General features: G+C 49.3%; 7 protein-coding genes across 7 annotated transcripts; 3 read left to right on the plus strand and 4 right to left on the minus strand.

Moving 5' to 3' along the window:
* Positions 1–1,788: 1,788 nt before the first annotated feature.
* J7337_002641 (uncharacterized protein) lies at positions 1,789–3,186 on the plus strand (the record flags this gene model as incomplete). The annotated part of the gene is made up of 5 exons (XM_044820368.1): positions 1,789–1,832; positions 1,901–2,108; positions 2,240–2,396; positions 2,449–2,834; positions 2,890–3,186. The coding sequence occupies 5 exons, from the start codon at positions 1,789–1,791 to the stop codon at positions 3,184–3,186; spliced, it is 1,092 nt and encodes a 363-aa protein (XP_044684668.1).
* Positions 3,187–3,791: 605 nt separating this feature from the next.
* J7337_002642 (uncharacterized protein) lies at positions 3,792–4,962 on the minus strand (the record flags this gene model as incomplete). Its single annotated transcript, XM_044820369.1, has 2 exons — positions 3,792–4,697; positions 4,747–4,962. The coding sequence occupies 2 exons, from the start codon at positions 4,960–4,962 to the stop codon at positions 3,792–3,794; spliced, it is 1,122 nt and encodes a 373-aa protein (XP_044684669.1).
* Positions 4,963–7,554: 2,592 nt separating this feature from the next.
* HTS1 (Cytoplasmic and mitochondrial histidine tRNA synthetase) lies at positions 7,555–9,332 on the minus strand (the record flags this gene model as incomplete). The annotated part of the gene is made up of 3 exons (XM_044820370.1): positions 7,555–7,956; positions 8,026–9,227; positions 9,281–9,332. The coding sequence occupies 3 exons, from the start codon at positions 9,330–9,332 to the stop codon at positions 7,555–7,557; spliced, it is 1,656 nt and encodes a 551-aa protein (XP_044684670.1).
* Positions 9,333–11,661: 2,329 nt separating this feature from the next.
* J7337_002644 (uncharacterized protein) lies at positions 11,662–12,857 on the plus strand (the record flags this gene model as incomplete). The annotated part of the gene is made up of 6 exons (XM_044820371.1): positions 11,662–11,814; positions 11,875–11,952; positions 12,010–12,037; positions 12,089–12,231; positions 12,290–12,625; positions 12,675–12,857. The coding sequence occupies 6 exons, from the start codon at positions 11,662–11,664 to the stop codon at positions 12,855–12,857; spliced, it is 921 nt and encodes a 306-aa protein (XP_044684671.1).
* Positions 12,858–13,049: 192 nt separating this feature from the next.
* J7337_002645 (uncharacterized protein) lies at positions 13,050–16,235 on the plus strand (the record flags this gene model as incomplete). The annotated part of the gene is made up of 6 exons (XM_044820372.1): positions 13,050–13,751; positions 13,804–14,888; positions 14,945–15,015; positions 15,222–15,537; positions 15,591–16,146; positions 16,209–16,235. The coding sequence occupies 6 exons, from the start codon at positions 13,050–13,052 to the stop codon at positions 16,233–16,235; spliced, it is 2,757 nt and encodes a 918-aa protein (XP_044684672.1).
* A 183-nt stretch (positions 16,236–16,418) lies between these two features.
* Positions 16,419–17,678, minus strand: J7337_002646 (uncharacterized protein; the record flags this gene model as incomplete). The annotated part of the gene is made up of 3 exons (XM_044820373.1): positions 16,419–17,204; positions 17,258–17,398; positions 17,457–17,678. The coding sequence occupies 3 exons, from the start codon at positions 17,676–17,678 to the stop codon at positions 16,419–16,421; spliced, it is 1,149 nt and encodes a 382-aa protein (XP_044684673.1).
* Positions 17,679–18,579: 901 nt separating this feature from the next.
* On the minus strand, positions 18,580–21,477 carry J7337_002647 (uncharacterized protein; the record flags this gene model as incomplete). The annotated part of the gene is made up of 3 exons (XM_044820374.1): positions 18,580–19,615; positions 19,693–19,972; positions 20,022–21,477. 3 exons carry the CDS (start codon positions 21,475–21,477, stop codon positions 18,580–18,582), a joined length of 2,772 nt encoding a protein of 923 aa, XP_044684674.1.
* Between the last annotated feature and the right edge of the window lie 1,695 nt (positions 21,478–23,172).

Raw genomic sequence — 23,172 nt, forward strand, 5'->3', positions numbered from 1 at the left:
AACCTGTTGTTTGCAGATTTCTATAGGACCTAAGGTGTTTGTCGGTATTGGATTGAAACGTCGGCCTTTCCCATCCCTGTGGGCTATTTAAAATACATCATATCCTTTTCTGATGTCGTTGTAGCGCTTAGGGTCAATCATGTCCCAGTTTTGGAGATCGACAATAAGTATAGCTGAGCTAGGCCCATAAATTGATTCGTGTTGTACTATTGGGTGAACTCATACACCTGTTATGCCATGATTTTCTTTACTCGATCGACTTGTCTCATCAGTATCGGAGTAACAAGACATGAGGCTGTTCGAATGTGGATCGAGGGTCAATTCTTTAGCTGTCGTTCGCCTCTGCTTGTCATATCAACTCTGATTTCGGCTATTCAACCTTTGGCCTGGTGTCTGTATAGTAGACCTTTGTACCACGTAAGTCGATGACAGTCACCCAGGGTTTGACTATTATACCTGCCAGCCCAGGTTAGATAAAATTCAATTGAGAGATTTCCATATGTGTTGGTCGCAAAGGACATCATCCATCATGTGTCTAGCTTACAGTGAGCAGCGAATCGCTAGATAGGGTGCCTTTAGCTTACGGACGATCACCTAGTTAGATAAGATATGACCCTATCCGGTCGCTTTCTTTCGCTGCCTGGATGGATGGCCAGCCAGCAGATTGCGCATGAAAATTGATGATCTCCAGCTTCAATGCGAGACGATTAAGTTGAGGGATCTGAATAACCTCCGCTAACTTACTGAGGCCTCCATATTTCAGGGCATGTGAACGCTAATAGCACGCAAGGCATAGTAGCCTTGGTAATACCAATGGAACGACGCTGTAAGCAGCCTCGTAGGGCTGGGTGCATTAAGAGGCAACCTGCCCACCTTGGAAAGGATAGAAGCAACCGAATCAATTACGATGATAGTACCTACTCCTTACTGCAGGTAGGTTAGTAGTTTTGTTCTGCTCAGCCACGAACTAGGCGAAAACTCGACGACTGCTTCCAGGAATGGATACTGGATATCAAGATCCACAAAGGCTCAGCCTCATCTGCAATTACCGGTATTGCAGGTGCGGTTTCTTCCCTGTCAGCATCCATCAGATGGATCCGGAGATGCCTTCAGCCCAGGGATCGTAAATGCCTGAGCCACACTCCTTTGCAACCAATTATCCATAGCCATTCATGGTGGCACCCCGCTAGTGAAGTGCCTGAGTGCTAAAGTCCCGTCCCCCAAAGGTGGCATACGGCGCTCTCTGCTCGGGCTGACAGCCCCACGGCCCCCAGGTCTGCCCACTGTCCCGTCAGTCGTCAGTCGTCAGTGGAGGGTCCCGTAACTAGGTACCTACCTAGCTACCAAAGTTGGTAGGTGTCGCAAGCTAATTAACCAGGACCTCCTCCTCGTCCTCCTCCTGTCCGTCACCGTCGCCTACTTTCTCTTCTTACATAACTCTCGTTATCCCAGAGGCTTCACCCTCTCAGACTTACTGTAACACTCTTTGTGCGAGACTGAATTGCCGTGCGAATACATATCTTCTCGTCCTATCAGCCAAAGACAGACTCGATCTTGTCTTCGTTTCCCCTCCATCTTACCATCTCCAAAACCCAAACGGGTCGCTTTCTACCCCGCCAAAACGGCCGCCATGAGTTGTAAGTTGCGACTATTCACAGCCTTGTTCCCCTCCCCGCTCTGGCGATTTGGCCTTTACGTCTGGTGTTGTATTTTCCAGAGGCCCGTCTACAAGCCTTTGCACCACCCTGGATAATATGCTGACCACGGTCGTCATGTGCAGTCGCCGGCATGCTGAACAGGCTTCATGGCCAACCCGAGAGCTACGATAAGAAGTGCGCCCGAACTCCCCTGACCCTCGATCACAAATCCGATGATTCCTAACAAATGCTTTCTTCTGTAGAGCTAAGTACAGGTTTGGTCGAACACTCGGTGCTGGAACATATGGAGTCGTCCGGGAGGCTGATGGCCCAACTGGCAAGGTTGCCGTCAAGATAATTCTCAAACGAAATGTGAAGGGAAACGAACAGATGGTCTACGACGAGCTTGAGATGCTTCAGAAACTCAACCATCCTCACATTGTCAAGTTTGTTGACTGGTTCGAGTCGAGAGTAAGCTCATCCAACCCCAAATCTCCATCCCAATCCCCACTCAGGTCAGGTTCTTGGAAAACTGGCCGAGTTCACTACCCTCCCTCTCTGTTTCCCACATACCATGTTGCTCACATTTTCCGTGTCTTCAGGACAAGTTTTATATCGTGACACAGCTTGCTACCGGCGGTGAGCTCTTTGACCGCATTTGCGAGCAGGGCAAGTTCACCGAGAAGGATGCCGCTGAAACTATTAAGCAAATCCTACTTGCTGTCGATTTCCTTCACAAGAACAACATTGTTCACAGAGGTAAAGTGCTTCAAACGGCATATCTTTGGACACCAACTAACCCGCTTTTCAGATCTCAAGCCCGAGAACCTCCTTTACCTAAGCAAAGATCCCGATTCCGACCTCGTATTGGCCGATTTCGGTATTGCCAAGATGCTCGACGGAAAGGGCGAGTCTCTCAAGACCATGGCTGGCTCTTTCGGTTATGCTGCCCCCGAGGTGATGCGCAAGGAAGGTCATGGAAAGCCTGTGGATATGTGGTCCATGGGTGTCATCACTTACACTTTGCTCTGTGGTTACTCACCTTTCCGCAGTGAGAACCTTCAGGACCTTATCCGGGAGTGCACTGAGAACTCGGTTGTCTTCCACGAGCGATACTGGAAGGACGTCAGCAACGATGCAAAAGACTTCATCTTGCATCTGATCAACCCAGATGCTGATCAGCGTTGGACCAGTGAGGTAGAGTATCACCGTCGTCACGAGGGGAAATCTTTGAATTAACTTCGCGATACAGGAAGCTTTGGGTCATATCTGGCTCACTGGAGAGAACGCTACCGACTACAACTTGTTGCCCGAGATCAAGTCTTTCCGCGCCAGAAGCCGATTCAGGCGCATCATCGAGAAGATCAAGCTCCAGGCACGTATCGAGAAGCTCAAGGCTATGGAGGAGGACCCGGAGAACTCGGATCTTTCAGCTATCTTCTCCGAGGTCGCCAGAGCAAAGCTCGCCGATGACAAGGAGGAGAAAGAAGTTCTCCGTGTCACTCAAGAGGTCGAAAAGGATGCCAAGCGTCGAAGTTTCCAGGCTTAACCAAATATATTGAGAATCCCAATCAATTGCAGAAATTTCCACACATATTGGACTGCATCACGGTTGGCGACCTTGGCACATCGCTGATATGGATGGCAGCCTGAGTCCTCACAAGATCCACGAAGAAAGGGCAATAACACGGATGGAAAAGACGGGTTGGACTTGGTCGCAAAGAGTGATGCGACTCCTTGGGTTGAAAGCGTTGTTATTTTGTTTCGGAAATATTCTTTGGGATTAAAAAAGGTGGGAATTGAATGCCGCCGATAAGTTATAACCCAAATGAGTTCCATGTTTTCCACTCAGATCATAGTGCAGAGTAAATAAATGCTCTATATTCGGTAGCCTCCCAGTGGACCAACAATCTTGTGTGATCTTCCCCTGACTTTTCCGTCATAATAAGCTAAAAAGATCCAGTCTTTGGTGTGCTAATACAAATAACCGTCGTCATTCGATCCCGAGCCACGCGTCAAGCGTATCATCTCTCCTCGTGATATCATTCAATCTCATAAGCATACATATATGATGAAAGGAGCAACCATCCACCTTCATTCTCATAAACATTGATTCGACAAATGTAACCGATTAGCGACTGAAATAGGTAGAGTTTAGTTGTTCATATCTGCCGAAGCACTCTCGCGAAGTTCGGCATACCGACGCGCGTCGAATCGCTTGCGTTCCCAGCCTTGAGCACGGAGTCGCTCTATCCGTGCCTGTAGCTCCGGTGAGCGCGTCTTGTCGGCGTTCGGCGTAGTGGACGCAGAGGCGAACGTCTTCACGGTGACAGGCAACGGAGGTATGTCTTCATACGGGGGGGTAGTGTGCTGTTGGCCGAGCTCTGACTCGATGAAGTTGATGTGTCGAAAGACTTGGCGCTGCAGGCTTGTTAAGAGGGCACTGTAGCGGTGGACAGAGCGAGCATGGCGGAAGGGGTCAAGCTCTGCGTCTGTAGAAGGGGAGACCTCATTTTGTGCTGAACGTGGAGTGAGGATTGACCGAGGCGCTTGAGTCAATGACCGCAGAGGTGCTGGTACAGGAGATGAATCTCCCCCATAACTTTCTGGGGTGGTTGAACGAGCAGGTCCTAAAAAGCTGCCTAGGCCAAGCGTTGGTGAGTCCGGACGTTCGAGAAGCTCCACGGGCACGTCGCTGAAAGTCACTCGCTTCTTCTTACGCTTAGAAGTGGGCACGCTTTGTATCGATGAGATAGATGATGCCGGAGATACACTGTGAGAAGAGGTCCATGTTGACGATACATAGGAGCTCACAGAGCTATCGGCAGAGTGGAGGCTTGGCAATGTTGTAGTAGTGCCAGACGGTCTTCTCAGTAGAGCTGGACCAACGGTTGAGTCTGCAGCATTGATGAGTGTTGAGGCACGCTGATAATGGTCCCGAGCCTGGTTGAGGAGTGTGGTTCGTGCTGGGGCGGCTTGATGAAGTGCACGAGCAAGCATCTCTTGTGAATTGGCTGCGTAAAAGTGAAGATAAATCAGATATGCTGGCTCAACAATGCTCTGGTTCTCATTAGAATTGTTTTGCCATTGTTGATAAAGGATAACTCACGAAATCTTTGAGATTGTCCAGGATTTCACTGCAGCGGGTCGCACAGGGACGATAACGACGGTTAAGATATTCTCTCTTGACATCCGAAATCACCTTCGCCCACTCTGTGGAAGTGTAAGGCAGAACGTGCAGAGTCTCTGACAGAGCCTGGGGAAGCCATTCCGGTGAGTTAATCCCTGTGACTGAAGCACGGCATGTCTCCATCCGTGGCGACATGGATAGTGATGAGGTTCGTGAAGGCCAAGGCGACGAAGTGGCTGTATGAATTGGTTGGGGCAGCAAAGCAGCCATGGCGGCAAGTGATATTCTTCAGTCAAGGTAGCCCGAAGGCTCGTGTCTGGGGTTATGGTCGTGGCCTAGAGGCAGAATGGATGGGGGGCGGTTCTGGGGGCGTTACAATATAAGAGTCCGGACTGAGAGCGGCGGCGCGCGTGGCGTGGCCAAAGTTTGTGTAGCCAATATGCCAATATTCTGTTGCCAAAATGGTGCCTTATCAGCTCAGCTCCTCGTGGTCAGTCTCATGAGTGAACTGGGGCCCACGTATGACAGAGTGACGTGAAAGTGTCTTTTATGGTCTCCCCTGGCAGGTAGGGGCAAAGAGACACAATTCTGAGTCGCACCATAAATTGATTGGTAAGACAATGAAGGTATCGAGAAAATAGTTCCGTGAAACGAGGTGTAAGTGGGAGCCCCAATGTTGTAGGAGCTGCACAGCGAATTCCTGACAACTCGTCGAGATACCAAAGACAAAAATCAAAGCCTCTCTGAGGCCGCTCGAGGAGTACCTTCACTTTAGAAGACGGAAGCAAGTCGAAAATACTGAAAACCGTGCGATGATGGTGGTTGCGGGTAGTTAAGAGATGGACTGGAATTCAAGATATCCAAAAGCGGTTGGTGTTGAGCATATAAACGCCACATCGATGAACTATCTAGCCAGTGCCAAAGTTGTCCAGGTGACAAGCACAAATCAAATATTATAGCGTCGATACCACTCCGTCGTCGGGAATACCGATCTCTGGGCAATGAAGATCATTGCTGGGCTGGGTCTCGTCCTTTGTGTCAGCGGCGCCGAGCTCTTCGCTGGTTGCCAGGCGGTTTCGAAATAGTTCTGAGAACGATGATGCCGTTGAGTCGTTTGTGGCCAGATCCTACGAAAGATCGAGGTCCCGGCAGAGTGCCAATAGCATGGCATCAAAGAACAAAGGGTAGCAAAATCGGCTCAAAGTGGACAGTGTGTGAGTTGGAAGATGAGACGTGACGGCCAAGAGTGCCTGTCATACGTCGGTCCTCGGGCCAACAGACACTAACACAGATAGATATAAGCACCACTCGGCATGGACTCACATAGCACACACGATCCGGGGATGACAGGTTCAACCTCAATATCAGCCCTCGCCCTTATTTGAAGACAAGGACTGATCTTGTTCTTGAGGCCCTATTCAGCTACTCGTGTGTTGGTCCATGCCCCGACTGCATGGTTCCTGTCCAGCTGCATTGCACCCACCACTACCACTCCAAGGGTCTTTCCGTACTCTTATTTCCTATCCCTATAGTACTAGTGAGCAATGAGAAAAACTCAGCAAGAAGCGCAGAGTGGTCCCACGATCTTGTGGGAACCAATCAAGCCAAACTGGGGATGGAGGTGCCGCGCCGGCTGCATGAGCCTCAGACCCTTCCGTGGTCCGGCCCAGGGGGCCCACCGGGCCGTCTCTTGTCGCGCCGTCCTCACTCCCGCTTCGCTCTTTTCTCCCTCCCTCTCTAGTATTCTGAGTTGGGCTGATGGGTTGGCCAAGAAAAGAAACCCATCTTCAAGGAAGCACTATGCTACTCCATAGACGGGACAGGTGGAAAAGGTGATGTAAAGAGGTGGATATAAATGAAACATTACCACACAACACAGAGCAACATGCACACAGTCGAATTGCACTTGCAGTCACTCGATTCGGCTTTGTCGGCCTTGTGGCGTGAACGACAAACGCCAGTGTCTCGGTTCCAGAAGGTCGGGATCCTGAGGCCGTCTAAATGGACACTTGAACCAAACTTCAGAGTTCCCCTTCTGATGCAGGGGTGGTCATCAGGTAGCAGCAGAAACTTAGAGCCCCCTCCCGACTTGATTGACGATGGTTGCGACTTCAGGTTGGCCTGATGCAATGGTCACTTGCGGATGCGGCTATTGATCCGCCACATCCTGGGTGCGTACGACTTGGTACCTGCGTCTCTGGTAATAAGACTTCCTAGGCTTGTGCCCTTGTGGTACGTAGTCTCTCCAGTCCTGTGTTCGTCTTTGTTTCAACTTCGGGGTCGCCATCCAAGCCCCTCTGCTCGAGAACGTCGGCTGGAGCCGTAAGTGGGGAGAGATTGGTCGCGGCCTGACTTCCAGTTTCTTCCGTAAATGGAGGATTACCTCTTTGCTCACAAGACGCGCGCAGTCTCCATTGTTGCCCGTTCGTGGTAGCGTCCTCAAAAGCCCCAGCGTTGGAGGCTGGATGCTTTTCAACAGATAGGTAGTAGGACCCTAGAGCACCGCCGTGTCGATCGGAAGCGTACGGTTGTCATAGTGTTTGTTGTAGAGAGGAACAAACGTGGCTGCGCTAGGCAAAGGGGAAACAGAAAGAAAGGGAGGGAAAGGGCGACTACGATTGGCTTCACGGAACAACGTGTTTCCTTGACTTTGATACCCATAATTGACAATAAGTGGAATCATCCATTCATGTGAACAGTGACTTCGTGAGATGATCGTCCTTTCTATTAAGACTTGACGCCACGGCCATCGTTTTAACTGTTTTATTGAGGTTCGTCACAAAGAACTCATACTGTCGAACTGCTGTGAGCTGGCTCTTCTGTCCCTGGAGTCGCCTCGATTGCTGCTGGTGTGGTTTCAGGGTTGGCATCCTCAACTTCTTTCTCCACATCCTTTACCTCATCGCCCTTGATACCATGGACAACCCTCAGGCCCTCGGCTTGTCTGGTCATCTCGTCAAGCTCTCGCTTGCGCTGAAGCCGAACCTTGATCTCCTTGGCCATGTCGGACATGCTGACAAGAATGCCCTCCTTCTCGGGATGGCCTTCTTGGAGTCCCATCTCCTTAATCTTGACATTGCCTGCCTTGACTTCGTCTTCGCCAAGGAAGATAGCAAATGGCACACCATTGGCCTCGGCGGCCTTGAATTGTGCGGGCAGCTTAGGCCTAACTTTGTAAAGAAATTCTGCCTGTGACAGATAGCACAGTTAGTCCTCTGTTTCGTGGAATAGTAAGGTTCGTGGGGAAAGTCAACTAACCTTGATTCCAGACTCCCATAGCTTAGCGCACACTGACATACGTTCTTTCAGATATCCCTGACCAAAGGCCATGACATAAACATCGACATCATTGTTACGCACAGCAGCATTCTTCTCAGCGGCCATCTTGGCCTTGGTGATAGAGAAAATCCTGTCGACGCCAAAGGAGATACCGACGCAGGGGATTTGGCTCTTGCCAGAGAACATGCCAACAAGGTTGTCGTACCGGCCACCGGCAGCCACACTTCCTACGCCGACCGTGGGGTCGTTGGAACGGTCGTCATCCTCAGAGCCCTTCTTACCCTTCTTCTTGGAAGGCTTAGACTCAGCATTCTCCTGCCCAGGTGTGACCTCAGGAGCAGAGCCCTGGGTGACGACCTCGTAGATAAGTCCGGTGTAATAGTCGAGGCCGCGAGCCAAGCTGAGGTCAAAAGAAACGCGATCCAGGCAATCGAAGGCCTCTAGATACTCAAACAGCAGAGCAAGATCTTCCATTCCCTTCTTCATGGATTCGTTTGCGGCCAAGCTCTCTGTGCTCTGAAGCTTCTCCAGCAGATCCTGCTTGCCCTTGAGAACAACCCACTCTCCGATTCGGTCAGCGACATCGCCGTCAAGTCCCTTTTCCTCGGTCATCTCCTTTCGCACATCAGCCCAAGGCAGCTTGTCGAGCTTGTCGACGGCCGAGGAAATGGTGCGGATCTTGTCCTCAGGGACTCCACAGACTTGGAAAATACCGTCCAGAATCTTTCGGTGATTTAACTTGATCGTGTATCCACCGTTCCAACCAAGTCCCTCAAATACTTCTGTGATGATGCGGATGACTTCGGCGTCGGGCAGCATGGGGTCGTAGGTGCCGGCAATGTCGAAATCGCACTGGTAGAATTCTCGCATGCGACCTTTGGTCATGGCAGGTTGGTCTCGGCGGTAGACCTTGGCGATGTGATATCTCTTGATGTTTTGAATCTGCTTGTTCATGGCTAGGAAGCGGGCGAAGGGGACTGTCAAGTCATATCGCAGAGAGCAGATCTCACCACCTTGGTCAGCAAGGTCATAGATGAGCTTGCTGTCCTCTCCATATTTTCCAGCGAGGATCTCTCGGAGCTCAAAGACGGGGGTATCGATCGTGACTCCTCCGTGGCGCTTGAAGACTTGGGTGATGGTGTTGAAGATGTGGTCACGAATAACCATATCCTTCCCCTCCCCTTGGATGGTGTTAAGAAATGGCCTCTGCGGTACGATTGATTCAATCACTTACAGTCCTTTGTGCCCTTGGGGGTCTTGAGCTCGAATTTATTCTTGGGCGCCATTTCGAGGGATGTGGGAGACTCTAGAGTGGTGGTGGTGGAAGAAGAGGAAGAGGAAGAAGCGTAGCGGGGCAGGGAAAAGACTGTGATGGAGGGGTCGAGGCTGAGGAACCTTGAATGACGATACCTCCGAGTAAGAGCAAGACAGGAAGGCGCAGGTGTGGGCGACAGTGGTCTTGCCGTAATGCGGCTCAGGGAAAGGGATTTGATTGGGGCTGGTTTTGGCCTCATCTCCCTATCATTCGATGCGAGGACGCGACGGCCTCAGAGGAAATTGAAGCTTTGGAATTCACCACAAAACTGGAGGCCGATGCTCATCATGCGAGCGGCGGGACGGGGATACCTACCTACTAAGGTATGCGTCACACTTTAGATACTGACAGCAAGTCAATCGCGCATAAAACCTTTCCAGTGGGAGAAGCAATCGGCCAAGGTAGCCTAGGCTGTCTACCTACCCCAAAAGAACTAGTTGGTGGGGCATATGGGGAGCCTACACTGCACCAATTGGCTCTGATTTACCGGTATTATCAGATCCGATATCTAAGGTACCTACCTTGGTCTGAAAGAATAGATGACTGCGAGGTGTAAGAAATCTTGGAGAGGAGAGGATCTCGTATATTTACTTATGCGGAGAAGAGACGATACGTATCATATTAACACAAGTTCGAGGTTTGTTATATAGGGCACTGAATTCAGCGCGAAGCTATCTAGATGTACAGGGTAAATCTATACATTATGCTTTATACTTTATTAGATATAGATGTCAAAACGATACAGAACTTGAGGGAAGTTTAAATTAGAGTATTTATAGAAATTGACAAGGCTTATGCGCTTATGAATAATCGTAGTGTGAAGTGACAAGGAGTTCAACAAACCAAGTAACGCCATAGTTATAAGTCTTAGCCCAAAGAGCAATCCGATACTATCAGCATACCTAGTTACTCATTACAGGAAGTACTAATAGACATTTGCACACAAAATGATCACAAGAGCTAGACATGTAGAATATATGAATACAATTGCCATTGTTGTTTTATTAGATCGTAGTCACGTTATAGGGTTCGTAGCTATCTATCTTTCGCCTTTTGTCGTTGAGAGGGTGGAGTGACTTAACACTTGGATATATTTTTGAGGATACTTAAATGCAGTTTCTCAGAAACTCATTATGTTGACAGAAGTGATCTTACTAGCTAGGTATTCATACTTGTTTAATGCGACAATCCGGCACACACGATAATTAAGAAACGGGACATCAGCTTCATCCCATGCTTCCTGAGATTACGGGACGCTCACTGAAGTACATACCTACGCGTCAGAATTAAAGTCATCCTTCCGTGGACCCCATGCCCCAGAAATGGTACGCGAGTGGTGAGTGCTGTGACGGGATCTGGCATGCACACCACCAACTCATATTGGATCGGAATCTTGATTCGATCCGAACCCGAAGAGCTTACCCGAAGCGAGGATGGAAATTAGGGACCGGTATCATATCAAGCTGGCGCTATTGGCTTGGCCAACCTTGCCTTAAGGAATACATACATAGTACTCCGTAACTACTTAGCAGGACAGGACAGTTCACCAAGTCCATGACGGGCATCCAGGCAGAAAGACGACTTTGTACAGCACCAATCTCCTGAATATAGGTATAGTTGATAGGCAAGGTATGTATGTAGTTCATTGTCAGCGGCCAATCAAGCTTATTTGGGAACATTTCTTGCACCCCTACGGATACTTAATTAGTTGCATCCTATATCATACAACTCCATACATGTACGCGTACTCGGTCCCTCTTCTTCACAGGCCCTGAGTCAAAACATGGTCTGTGGTGACCAAGCCATTAGCATGCTGACAGACAGGGATTGGCCGATGAGAAGTGTTCAAAAGATTGGATCCAGTCTCAAATATAGATCTGGCAGAATACACTCGTTTTTCCTGCGTCGTTGATCACCACGGGCACCCTTCATCGACCGCCGTCAGTTTATAAGGCCCTTGTCACGTCAAGAATCACCAGTTTTTTACTCCATACCTCAATGCCTGGTGGTCTCGTATCTCGTATCCACGACTTCCCGATACGGTAATATACCAAGTTAACTGAACAAGTCTGGGCTGTAACAACTATACTTACAGCCTTCCTACCCAGTATCAAGTACAGCAGTTGATGTCTGCCTATAGCAGCCAACCATCGATTCCTCTTCTTCCTCTACACACATTACTCCTTTAGCCAATGCGCGACTTTGAGAGCTCCTCCGATTTCCATGAATGTCCTCATTTGGAATATTGAATCTGCTGTCCAGGACCCCATACGTGAAGGTGTCCAAGTTTCGTCGCCATCATGGCTGTTGATCATCATGACAAAATCGAGAAGTCTGTCAACTCCCCTTCTTCGGAGCCTCAAGGCCCTTTAACAAATGATGCAAAAGAAGACGAGTTGCAAGCCAAAGCAAAAGCCCGACCTGAGCGGACAGCAAATTTCAAAGATTACCTGGTGAGTAACCCCCTGAGGGCGCATTGTATCAGTGACACTCTTAACATTAGTAACTTGTAGCGGATATTCTCCTACGCAACAAAATGGGATTTCTTTGCGTATGCTGCAGGATTTTTTGCAAGCATTGGAGCAGGGATTGTAAGTTGCCCCAAATCTCGGTATCAAGACAAGATCATTAGCTAACGTGTCTTTCAGACGCTGCCATTAATGAATGTAGTTTTTGGTAAACCCATTTACGACTCCGAACTCTGAATCTGTTCCTGACGACCACTAGGGCAATTCGTTGGCAACTTTACAGAATACTTTATGCCAGGCAGCGCAACATCGCAAACTGAATTCAACAATAGCATTGATAAGTTGGCGTTGTACATGTTCGCCCTGTTTCTGGGTCGTTTCGTGCTCAACTCTATCAACAAGGTATGATCGATCAACTGACTCTTCATCCAAGCACTCGGCCTGATCTGACCACCTCTAGTTCGTCTTCCGCTTGATAGGCATCAGGCTATCATCCGCCATCAGACTTCACTACCTACAAAGACTATTCGGTCAATCCATCCATGTCCTCGACTCAATGCCTCCGGGCTATGCCACAGGCACCATCACATCTACAGCCAATGTCCTGCAGCTAGGCATATCGGAAAAACTTGGCACTTTTGTTGAATACAACTCGACCATTGTGGCTGCGATTATTGTAGCATTCGTGAAGAATTGGTCCCTGACTCTAGTCACTTCTTCAATCATCCTATACCTTTTCCTTGTCTTGGGCATATTTCTGCCCATGATACTCAAGGTTAATGCGCTCATCACAAAGGTTGCAGTACCCTTGCCCTTCGAAAACCTCGATGCTGACCAAGAACTAGGCAGAGGGCAGAGCTGGTGCGGTTGCCAGCGAAGCTTTGGCGAGCGTCAGAATGGTGGCCGCGTGCGGTGCAGAATCACAAATTTCCAGGCGATACGGCCAGTTCGTCGAAGAAACCCGCCAACATGGTAAACTTCTCTCGCCCCTCATTGGCGGACAACTCGGTTTGGTAGTAAGTAACTAAGATGGTGACTGAACTTCAAGCTGCTGACATGCGTAGTTTTTCGGGCTATATGCTGGCTTCGCACTTTGTTTCTGGTTTGGTGCAAAGTCGTACTCTGAGGGAAGATTGGACAGCGTGGGAGATGTCCTTGTGTGAGTCCGTCCACATGGTAAATGATAATGTGCTGATAGACCTAGCGTATTGCTCTCTGTTATGATTGTCGTACTTTCCCTCGAACGAACATCTACGCCGCTGCTAGCTGTTGGAAAAGCCACCGTGGCAGCCTGCGAATTCTTTGTTGTTATCGACGCTCCGCAGCCTGCCAAGGGTACTCTGAAGGATCCCCAAATCTCTTCGACACAGGATATCATTTTCGAGGATGTTACCTTTGCTTACCCTAGCCGGCCTCATGCCAAAGTGCTAGATGGCCTAGACTTGCGCATAGAGGCTGGAAAAATCAATGCGATTGTCGGGCCGTCCGGGGGAGGCAAATCGACCATTGTTGGGCTCATTCAGAGATGGTACACCTTACAGGATCAACACGCTCTTGCCAAGGTCATTGAGAAAGAGAAAAAAGGGGGTCACAAAAACAAGAAAAAGGAGAGTGATGAGGATGTTGACGCAGAAAACGTGGTTGATATCGAGCCTGAAGAACCAGGACCTCTCGTCGAAGTCCACGGGCGAATCCTGACAGCAGGCCAATTATTGGATGACATCGATTTGAAGTGGTGGAGGTCCCAGATAGGTCTCGTCTCGCAGGAGCCATTTCTATTCAACGAGACGATCTATGAGAATGTTGCCTATGGTCTGATCGGAAGTCCATGGGAAAATGAGACCGAGGACAAGAAGAGAGAACTTGTTAGGGAGGCTTGTCGAGAATCATTCGCCGACGAGTTCATTGATCGATTGCCAGATGTAAGTTGTGACCAAACCTTGGCGAAAATTCATCAAAGCTAACACATGCAAGGGGTTGGACACGCTCGTTGGCGATAGTGGTGCCAAACTCTCCGGTGGACAGAGACAGAGGTTGGCTATTGCACGATCTATCGTGCGGAAACCAAGTATACTTATACTGGATGAGGCCACGAGTGCTATCGACGTCCGTGGTGAGAGGATTGTCCAAGCGGCCCTTGACAGGGCTGCGAAAGACCGGACCACTATCACGATAGCCCATCGACTGTCGACCATTAAGAAAGCAGACCGTATCATTGTCTTGAAGAAGGGCAAAGTCGCTGAATCAGGTACACATGACAGTCTCATGACGATTGAGGGCGGAGTCTACTCAGGGCTTGTGCGTGCACAATCCCTATCGCTTGGAGAACCCACAGATGCAGGAGATGAGTCGGCTGAAACTGAGGACAAGCCCGTCCTGGCCAGCGTGACGAGCGTTGCAGCTTCCGAGGTCGGCACGTCGATGGAGGCTTCTAAAGACAAGGCACGGAACTTCTTTGCAAGCTTTGGCCGACTGTTCTACGAGTCAAAGAATGTGTGGCCAGCGTTTTTTCTGACTCTATTTGCCGGTGCCTGTGTGGGATCTGGAGTACCATTACAGGCATGGATTTTTGGGAAGATTATTGTTTCTTTCAACGACATAGGAACTGACTCGAACCTATCCGGGAGCAACTTCTGGTCACTCATGTTCGTCGTCCTGGCTTCAGGAATCGGAATCAGCTACTTTGTAGTTGTCTTCGTCGCCACTCGGATGTCATCCACGATACGCGTGAAATACCAGAAGCAGTATTTTGATGCGGTAATGTTCCAGAAAACATCCTTTTTTGATCATGAGGACAACTCTCATGGAACAATAACGTCCCGGCTTGGCCAGGACCCCAAGCAACTTGAAGAGTTGATGGGACTGAACATGGCCAGTGTCTTCGTCGCTCTCTTCAACGTGGTTGGGGCAATATCGATTGCGTTCGCTTTCGCATGGAAACTGGCTCTCGTCTCATGCTGTGTCGTGTTACCCATAATGATCGTTTCAGCGTACTGGCGCTTCAAATACGAGCTGGCATTCGAGAAGATGAACAATGACGTCTTTGCAGAGAGCTCAAAGTTTGCATCTGAGTCAATAGGAGCATTTAGAACGGTTACTTCGCTGACCCTGGAAGATTCGATTTGCCTCCGATATCAGAACTTACTCAACGAACACGTGATATCAGCATACAGAAAAGCCAGATGGGTGAGCATACTCTTTGGTTTCTCTGATAGTGCGAGCATGGCATGCCAAGCTCTAAACTTCTGGTGGGGGGGCCGTCTTTTGTCAAGACATGAAATCGGTCTAGTTGCTTTTTTCGTCTGTTTCAGTAAGTGAACTTTATGACTTTCTGTATTCGAGTAGCGCAGATGGAGACCCAAACGCTTCTGACCCTCACTTACATCTCACAGTGGCCATTACAAATGGAAGCGAGGCAGCCGGGCAAGCCCTTGGCTTTGGTCCAAACAGTGCGATGGCTTCTGCAGCTGCGAATCGTATTCTAAACATGAGGGAGAGCAGACCACGAGACAAGGTCTCTACCTCGCAGGAGATCCCAGATACAGATGGTGGAATGTCGATTGAGCTGGACAATATCGCCTTCAAGTACCCGACCAGGAGCACACCCGTATTCAAAGGATTGAGCCTGAAGATTGAGAAGGGACAGTTTGCTGGCCTCGTAGGCGCCTCAGGCTCAGGAAAGTCATCGATCATTTCGTTACTTGAAAGGTAAGTTGCTCGACACGACATGCTACTAAATTGTACCGGGGCTGAAGAAACAGATTTTACGACTTGGACAAGGGCCGGCTCCTCCTGAATGGCAAGGATGCTACCGACATCAACCTGTACGAATACCGAAAGTACTTTTCTCTCGTGGCCCAAGAAGCCACCCTCTTCCAAGGCACCATCAAGGAGAATATCTTACTTGGAGTCGACCCCTCAGCAATCACCGACGAGCAACTACACCAAGCGTGCCGTGATGCCTCGATCCACGATTTTGTCGTCTCATTACCGGAGGGCTACAATACAAACATTGGATCACGTGGTGTATCACTTTCAGGTGGTCAGAAGCAGCGCGTGGCGATTGCTCGCGCTCTGATTCGCGACCCAAAAGTCCTACTTCTCGACGAAGCTACGAGCTCCCTTGATTCGGAGAGCGAAAAGCTAGTCCAGTCGGCATTCGAAAGAGCTAGTGAAGGACGCACGATGCTCGTGGTAGCACATCGACTGGCCACAGTGCAGGATGCTGATGTGATCTTTGTCCTGGGAGATGGCCAATTATTGGAACAAGGATGTCATGCAGAGTTACTGAAGAGGCGGGGCGTCTACTGGAACATGGTGAGTACATATTCTTGCTCGGCGACTGAGATAGATGGCGGGAGTGTGCTGATTGAATATAGTGTCAAAGTCAATCCTTAGATCGTTAATAACGGAAGCGAGTGCAAAATGAAACATCCCAATCGCTCTCTGCTCTATGTTCTATCCTGGAAAAATAAAGGGCATGGATATAACAAACTCCTGAACTCAACTCCCTGCTCTGGCACCTTGTAAATGTCTGGAGCCCTGTTGTAGATGACATCAAACAGAGATACAATAAAACACGACCATCTTCACACCTTGTTAGTATTGAACATGTCGTCAATCTCGCTAAGGATGTCTCCCGCATGCGTCATAACGAAATCATGGCTCCCTGGAAGAATTCGCCAGCGGACATGGTGCTCACCGCCAACGAGGGATAGTGCATCCCGGCGATAGGACTCGGGATCAATGATCTCGTCAGATCTAGCTAGTAAAACAGCTGTAGTGCCAGGAGCACGCTCGGACAACTTGGCCCAGGCTTCATGCTGATCGGTCAGGGGTGCAAAGCGAATGCTCGACATGAACGCGGGGACGAAGCCACTGTGATGGGTGACCATCCAGCGCACATACTCCATGACACGTTGCTCCAACGGCGTAACGGCCTCACCGGACGCTGGAACCACCTCTGCCTCGGCAACATTGAGTGGTGGCGTAGTGACAGCCTCGATGGGCGTCTTGGGGGGTGGCTTGGCTGAAGCGGCGATAGGCTTTTGAAGACGACTGCGTGTAGCGACGGCCAGAATGCGCTCCGGGACGAGGCCAGAGACGAAGAGGAATCGAGAGACGCGGCCAAAGGAGGCGGCGCGGATTAAACCCGCAGGCGCGAGGAGCACGAGATCGCGCACGAGGTTAGGAAACGCATTGGCAAAATGAACTGCGATGCCACCGCCGAGAGAATAGCCAACAAGGCGAAAGGCGCCTGTACCGGTCCATGCAAGAGGGCTAGAAGCCAAGACAAGCAGCATTTGGGAGACGTAGAGACGGGCATCGTGTGGTATATCAGCGACACCGTCGGAGAAACCACGCCCAAAGAGATCCTCGAGAGACATTAGTCAGGCTGGAGAGCCCGAGTAGGTAGCAAGAAGCTTACAAAGAGCATCACACGATATCCCCGCTTGACGAGCCCAAGAGCTATAGGCCCGAGAGTGATGCAGGGTGTGCTGATGCCGTGCACAAAGAAGACCTTTTCACCATTCTCAGGGCCAAACTCGTAAACACGAATGCTTCCGTACTATGTCCGTGGTCAACATAGTTCTTTCTGGGTATCAGGCCGTGAGATAATGGCTTACTGGGGTTTCTACATCTCGAGCACCAGGAAACTGATCAGGCTGATAAACAAGATTCTTCAACTTATCAGCATTGGCCTTATCGTACACGCCCGCCTTGAGCGGATTGCGGATGGTTTTCGGGCGCACGGGGTAGAGAAGTGCGCGGGCGATAGCGAGAAAGGCAACAGTTGAGAGAACAGTCGTTGTGACCACGAGGGCCGTTGGCGTATCTTGAGGAGACATATTTGTGGGATACTGGATGGCGAGAAGAGCTAACGTTAGAAGCTGATGGGCTGGCTGGTGAAGAGAAAGGGTGAACACTTGTTCAGCCGCTTTGTGAGATTGGTCGATTACCTAGGTCTGTATGTGTAGGTTCGTAAGGTGTGTAGCACGCCTGAGTCGTCAACGGTACAGCCACAGTGATAAAACGGAAATGCTCAGCGCATGATGGCTCCTTTCGCTTTTTTTTTTTTTTTTTTTTTTTTTTTTTTTTTTTTTTTTTTTTGAAAAGAAAGCCCGTGATCGACAGGGACAAGAAATAGAATGAAAGATACTGTAGTATTGTACAGACAAAAAGGGTTCCAGCTTTGCAGGTCTGAGGGATAAGGTCACGTCACCACACGGACGGGCTTTCCACTGACTGCCCGAGCTGAGAGCTACCTACCTACTACCTACTTAGGTAACTAGCCCGCGGCCGGCTGAGCCGGAAGGTTAAAAATATCCACCTTAAGTACCGACAAACCCTCTATTATTGTATTTACTAGGTAGGTATGTGAGGATCTATCGCTATTTCATTGGATAATAATACCTAGTGCCTGATATTTCTTGTCTATAAAGTTACCACAGGCTAAAACTATCTAATAGTTTTGGTTACCTCTCTCAGTCAGGTTGCTTTATATCGTATTCCATAGTGAAGCGTGAGCGTTTCTGATTAGTGAATACTGTTTCCACATGCTACGGTTCTAGTTACCTTAGACAGTTTGTCAGTTGTGGCAACCATCTCTAGATGGACATCGCCGAACAAGGTACTGCGTATATAGTGTCCACGCTTGTTTGTTTGTTTGTTTGTTTGTTTGTTTGTTTGTGAATGCACAACAACTTTTTATCCTACTATACACATCATATCATGACAATCCCAAGCTCCCTAGCCCAATCCCACTGCCCAAGCAACATTTCCCAGTTGCCGTATCAAAATGCTTAGGTTTTCCACAATTGCTGGAGCCATTTTATTCGCACCACCGAAGTTGGCTAGGAGTATATCATGAACAGCCTCCATGGTCGTCTTTGGATTCTCAACTGATGCCTCAGTTGCCCCATTGCGTTGGTTCGGTCCTCGAATGACTGGCACGCCTTGTCCCATAGTGATGTACTGCTGCACGCTCATCGCTTCCGGGCCGTCGATGTAGACTTTTTCATGCTGAGAAGACATATCCTGCTGGCTCCCGGCTTTTGTTATCACACCGTAAGTCCACAAGGCCAGTGCCGCATGATGTACACCGACGGCGTAAAAGTTTTTCAATTGAGCGGGAGGGAAGAGCTTGGCAAATCGAAGAACTTGGCCGGCGTGCCATATAGCTGCCCGAGAGTCCACACTTTCGACCCATTGCTGGAGCACAGGAAATGTCCGATGTGCCTGTTCATCTCCCTCTTTTCCTGCGAAGAGCTGCAAGTCATCCATAGATATATGCAAGGCCATCATGAGCTGGTTGAGCAACAGGCGTTCTTGGGCTGTGACCTCGGGCCAGTTCGTGGTTGTGGTTTTCAAAGTCTGCAGGTCCTGGAGCAGTTGGTGGCGTCGTGCAGCTAGCAATGAACTGGAGCCCTCATATGTGTCTTGGATATAAGAGCGTGTTCTGCAAGACGAGCAAAGATTTCTATATTCTAGGATCAGGAGCCAAAAGGCCTGAAGATAGATTGCGGCTGAAAATTGTACATCCAAACGATGTCGATTCTCTGGGAGGAGGTTCAGATCGCGGAATAGATCACCAACTGACGGCGCTCGTTTCATGTGCCCAGCCTCTCGTCTCAAGTATGCGTCCTTCCAATCCTTTGCTGTCTTTGCGCACCACAATTCCTTGGACGCAGGTAAAGGGAGGGTGAGTTCAGCGTATGACATAACGGGGTTCGTCAGAGCTGTCATGGATTGTTGGCTATCTCGAAGGAAAAGATGGAACACAAAACTGGCGTGGTCAGCATGGATAATAGATAGAAAGGAGAAGAGGGGACAATAAAAGAAAAGAATCTCGCAAATGCTTACCGTTTCCACTTCTCCATCTCGACCCATGTCCGCCACTTTTGCTCGAGATTCGCACCCTCGTCCGCCGGCGTTACTGAAAGCATCGGATATGAAGATCTCTGGAACTTGCCACGATATCGCATCATCGTCACGGGGATGTTGACGTGGCACTCTGCAATTTCCATCTTCCGTCGATTGCCGCTCCAAAGACCTGTGTCTTGACCCAGAACAATAGCCTGGATGAGGCCTATGTTGAGGATCTCTTTGTTGTTTTCTTCAAAACGCCTGGGCATAACAATTCCTATTTCGAGATTAGGGACAAGAAGAACTTTCGAACTGGTGATACATACGGATGGACTCCTGCAGAGCATACCCGAATTTTCGCAGAGTCGGTACGGGGGTCAACACAGCACCAGCAGCTGCCGCTCCCGCAATCCATTCTGGCTCTTGCTCATTGACCTTGAAGGTAGGGAAATGTATATAATTCGAGACCTGGTTGGTATGCGAGTTGAGAAATACATGCAACATGGTGTCCAAAAGATCTGCCGAAGGAAAGGACCCTGAGATGCGGCTCGACATCGTATCAGGTTGACAGGCCCCCAAGACTAGTGCTAGTACGCCATCACGAGCGGCGAAATCGAGCTTTTGGTCAACGACCCTTCTAAAACTCCCCTTCGAAGCCTGGGCCTGTATACCAGCCACATCTCTTTTCGAAACTGGCAGATTTCCCTGTTCGCCGAAGGCGTTGTCATTTGCTACTGGGTCCCATCGCCATGGAGACACATCCCAGGCTGTGACAAGATTCTGTCGCATATGGTCCATGTCGACGGGACTCTTGGACGTCTCTTGCTGTACTGGGGCCGAGCTAGCCATACCGTCTGTGTTCCAATGATCCAGCAACCCGAAGTCCATGTCTGATAGTTCCACGTTACTATCATTACAAAAGTTCAGCACTGCGAGACCTTGATTTTCTGGGATCCTGGCTGACTGGTCGTACTGCTGTTCGTATAAGACATCCCGAAGAAAGTCACAAAAGGGAAGTTGGTCTGTCCCGGCTTGGCTGGAAGATCCAGCCTCTGAGCTGGGTGGTAGATCCCCGGTGTTTGGGGTTGCTGACCGAGAGTGCGCATGGAAGTGAGTATTCTGACTATACAGCGATGGCTGATCGGTAGGGTAAGAAGTCGGGTTAGGAAAGCTGGTGGGGGCGTATTCCGCGGAAGCGTTGCTACTGTCGTGTTCATCATCAACAGGTGTTTTGGCACGAGCACTGGCAGACAAGTGGACTAGGTTCATGGCTGCAGACGAGCTTGCCTCTGACGAGACGCAGGTCAGGCCGCGACGAACGCATCGTTGACAGGGTTTCTCCTCCTGACACTTGACCCTTGCGGTGGCACAAGCCTTGCAGGCATGGGTAACCCTACCGGTGTTGAGAGAAGTTGTACGCCTGCGTTTCTTGGTGTCGTCGTTCTCATGGTTGGTCTCATGGCGCTTCTTGAGATCAGCACGCGCAAATGTCTTTCCACAAATCGAACAGGCAAATCTACGGCCCAAAGTATGAGTCTGAACATGGCGCTGAAGATGCTCCGGCCTCGAGTAACGTCGTCCACAGTGACCACAGGCGTAAAGTGCAAGCCCTTTCTCTGGCTTCGCTAGTGAAGAAGCGCCACCAGCTGAATCTCCTGAGGACGGCACCAGTACAGGAGGGGGAGGATATGATTGAGATGCAGGGTAGACTGAGGCTGAATCTGAACGTGAAGGATCAATGTTCTGGGAAAGATTCGAGGACGAGGGCGAAGGGCCAGCCATTGCGCAACTCGTTTGAACGGATACCTTGGGTAGTAGGTACGTAGGTAGCAAGCAGGCTTCACTCAGCCTGCAACGGTGCTTAATTTGACATTGAAGAGGAGATATTATAACGAAAGAGAGTAACCCCACCCAAGAAGGAGGAGAAGAAGAAGAAGAAGAAGAAGAGAAAGTGAAGAGAACGAAAACAGTGTACAACAATGTGAGAGATTGAGATATGGATGCGGGTGGTAGGTAGTAGGTAGTTGATAGGTACAGTAGCAATCAATGCTGTAGGGCTGGAAGCGGAATTAATGTGACGGGTTTAGTGACGGATAATAAATTAGCAGGAACTTGAAGCAGGAAACAAATGATTGGCCGTGGGATTTAAAGAGTGTAAAAAGCTTTTAAAGAAAGGTGCAAAGTGCAAGGATCAGTGACATGGAGCCTAGACCAAGACCGAGAAGCGACCCGACTTGTTTTTCTTCTTCTTTAAGTTGTCATGGACCCATCCATTAATTGCTAAAAGTCAAAGGTAAAATGTACGGTTCTGATGGGGAATGCCCTCATGATATGATTGGGCCTGCAGGATCTAAGCTGAGAGGTCTAGTCCCTTTTCTGGCCAAACTCCGGGTCAAACAGCCTCAGTACCGCGTCAGATAAGTCAAAGCTCTAAAACGCTATCATGGCCTGCTAGTAGTTATATCAAAACTTGGGCTACGTCCGATGTCGTCGTCAGCATATGTCGACTGGCCAGGGTCTGGTATGGGGAGGGGATAGTCCGCAACTGGCCAAGAAGTTGAGAGCATACGTACTCTGCTCCATATTCAAGGGAGCCATCGTGAAACTATTACGTCTTGTTCTAGCTGCGTACGTCTTCCTCTCTGTCTAATCCTGCGCTAGACAGTCAGACACAGGCCCTTATCTGATCGCGAGGTTGAAAAGAGATTCGCCATGGTCTGAAACACCAACGCTAACTATTCACCTGAAGCCGACTCAGCCGTGCCAAGACCGCTCTTACTATCATGAGCCTTCTCATCCTGTCCTGGACCTGCATACACACAAGCCCGTCAACGTGTGATGGCGTCAACCGCCCAAGTTCTATTGGTGTAAAATAGATCGACCCCAATGAGACGCGAATGCCTCATTTATCTGTCCACGTAATGCACGTAGTAGCGGCGTATGTCGTTCTCCTGCTTGAGAAAAGAGGTCTCATGATGCTTGCATTCGACTATTTTAGAGGTGATACTGGTAATAAAAAAAAAAAAAAAAAAAAAAAAAAAAAAAAAAAAAAAAAAAAAAAAAAAACATATCAAGTCATTGTTTGACCTTGCTTTCATTGGCCTGTTTGCTCAACACCAGCGCCCTTTATTCGACCGACCACCAGCTACAAGTAGTCATTTGTTCTGTTGCAAGTTTGACATCACACCAAAGCATCGGCTGAGACACACGTCGTCAAAATTCTGCACTAACCGCAATGTCACCGTAGATTCACTGAGAGAGCTCCGATCACGGCGCTGTTATCGAGATGCAAATCATATCGCATAGTCGTCGCTTCTGTGGTGAGCTTTCGATTCGCAATGGGGGTTTATTCGTAAGAGATTTGTCCCAATCAACCGAGTATGGAATTTCTCAACGGACGATCCTACAACTTTTGAGAAGCTCATGCATGAGAATAAGTCTAACTGGGTTAAGTTTGCGGGCTTGTTTAGCTATGTT

Source organism: Fusarium musae, chromosome 2 (assembly GCF_019915245.1).
Source record: "Fusarium musae strain F31 chromosome 2, whole genome shotgun sequence".
Taxonomy (NCBI): Eukaryota; Fungi; Ascomycota; class Sordariomycetes; order Hypocreales; family Nectriaceae; genus Fusarium; species Fusarium musae.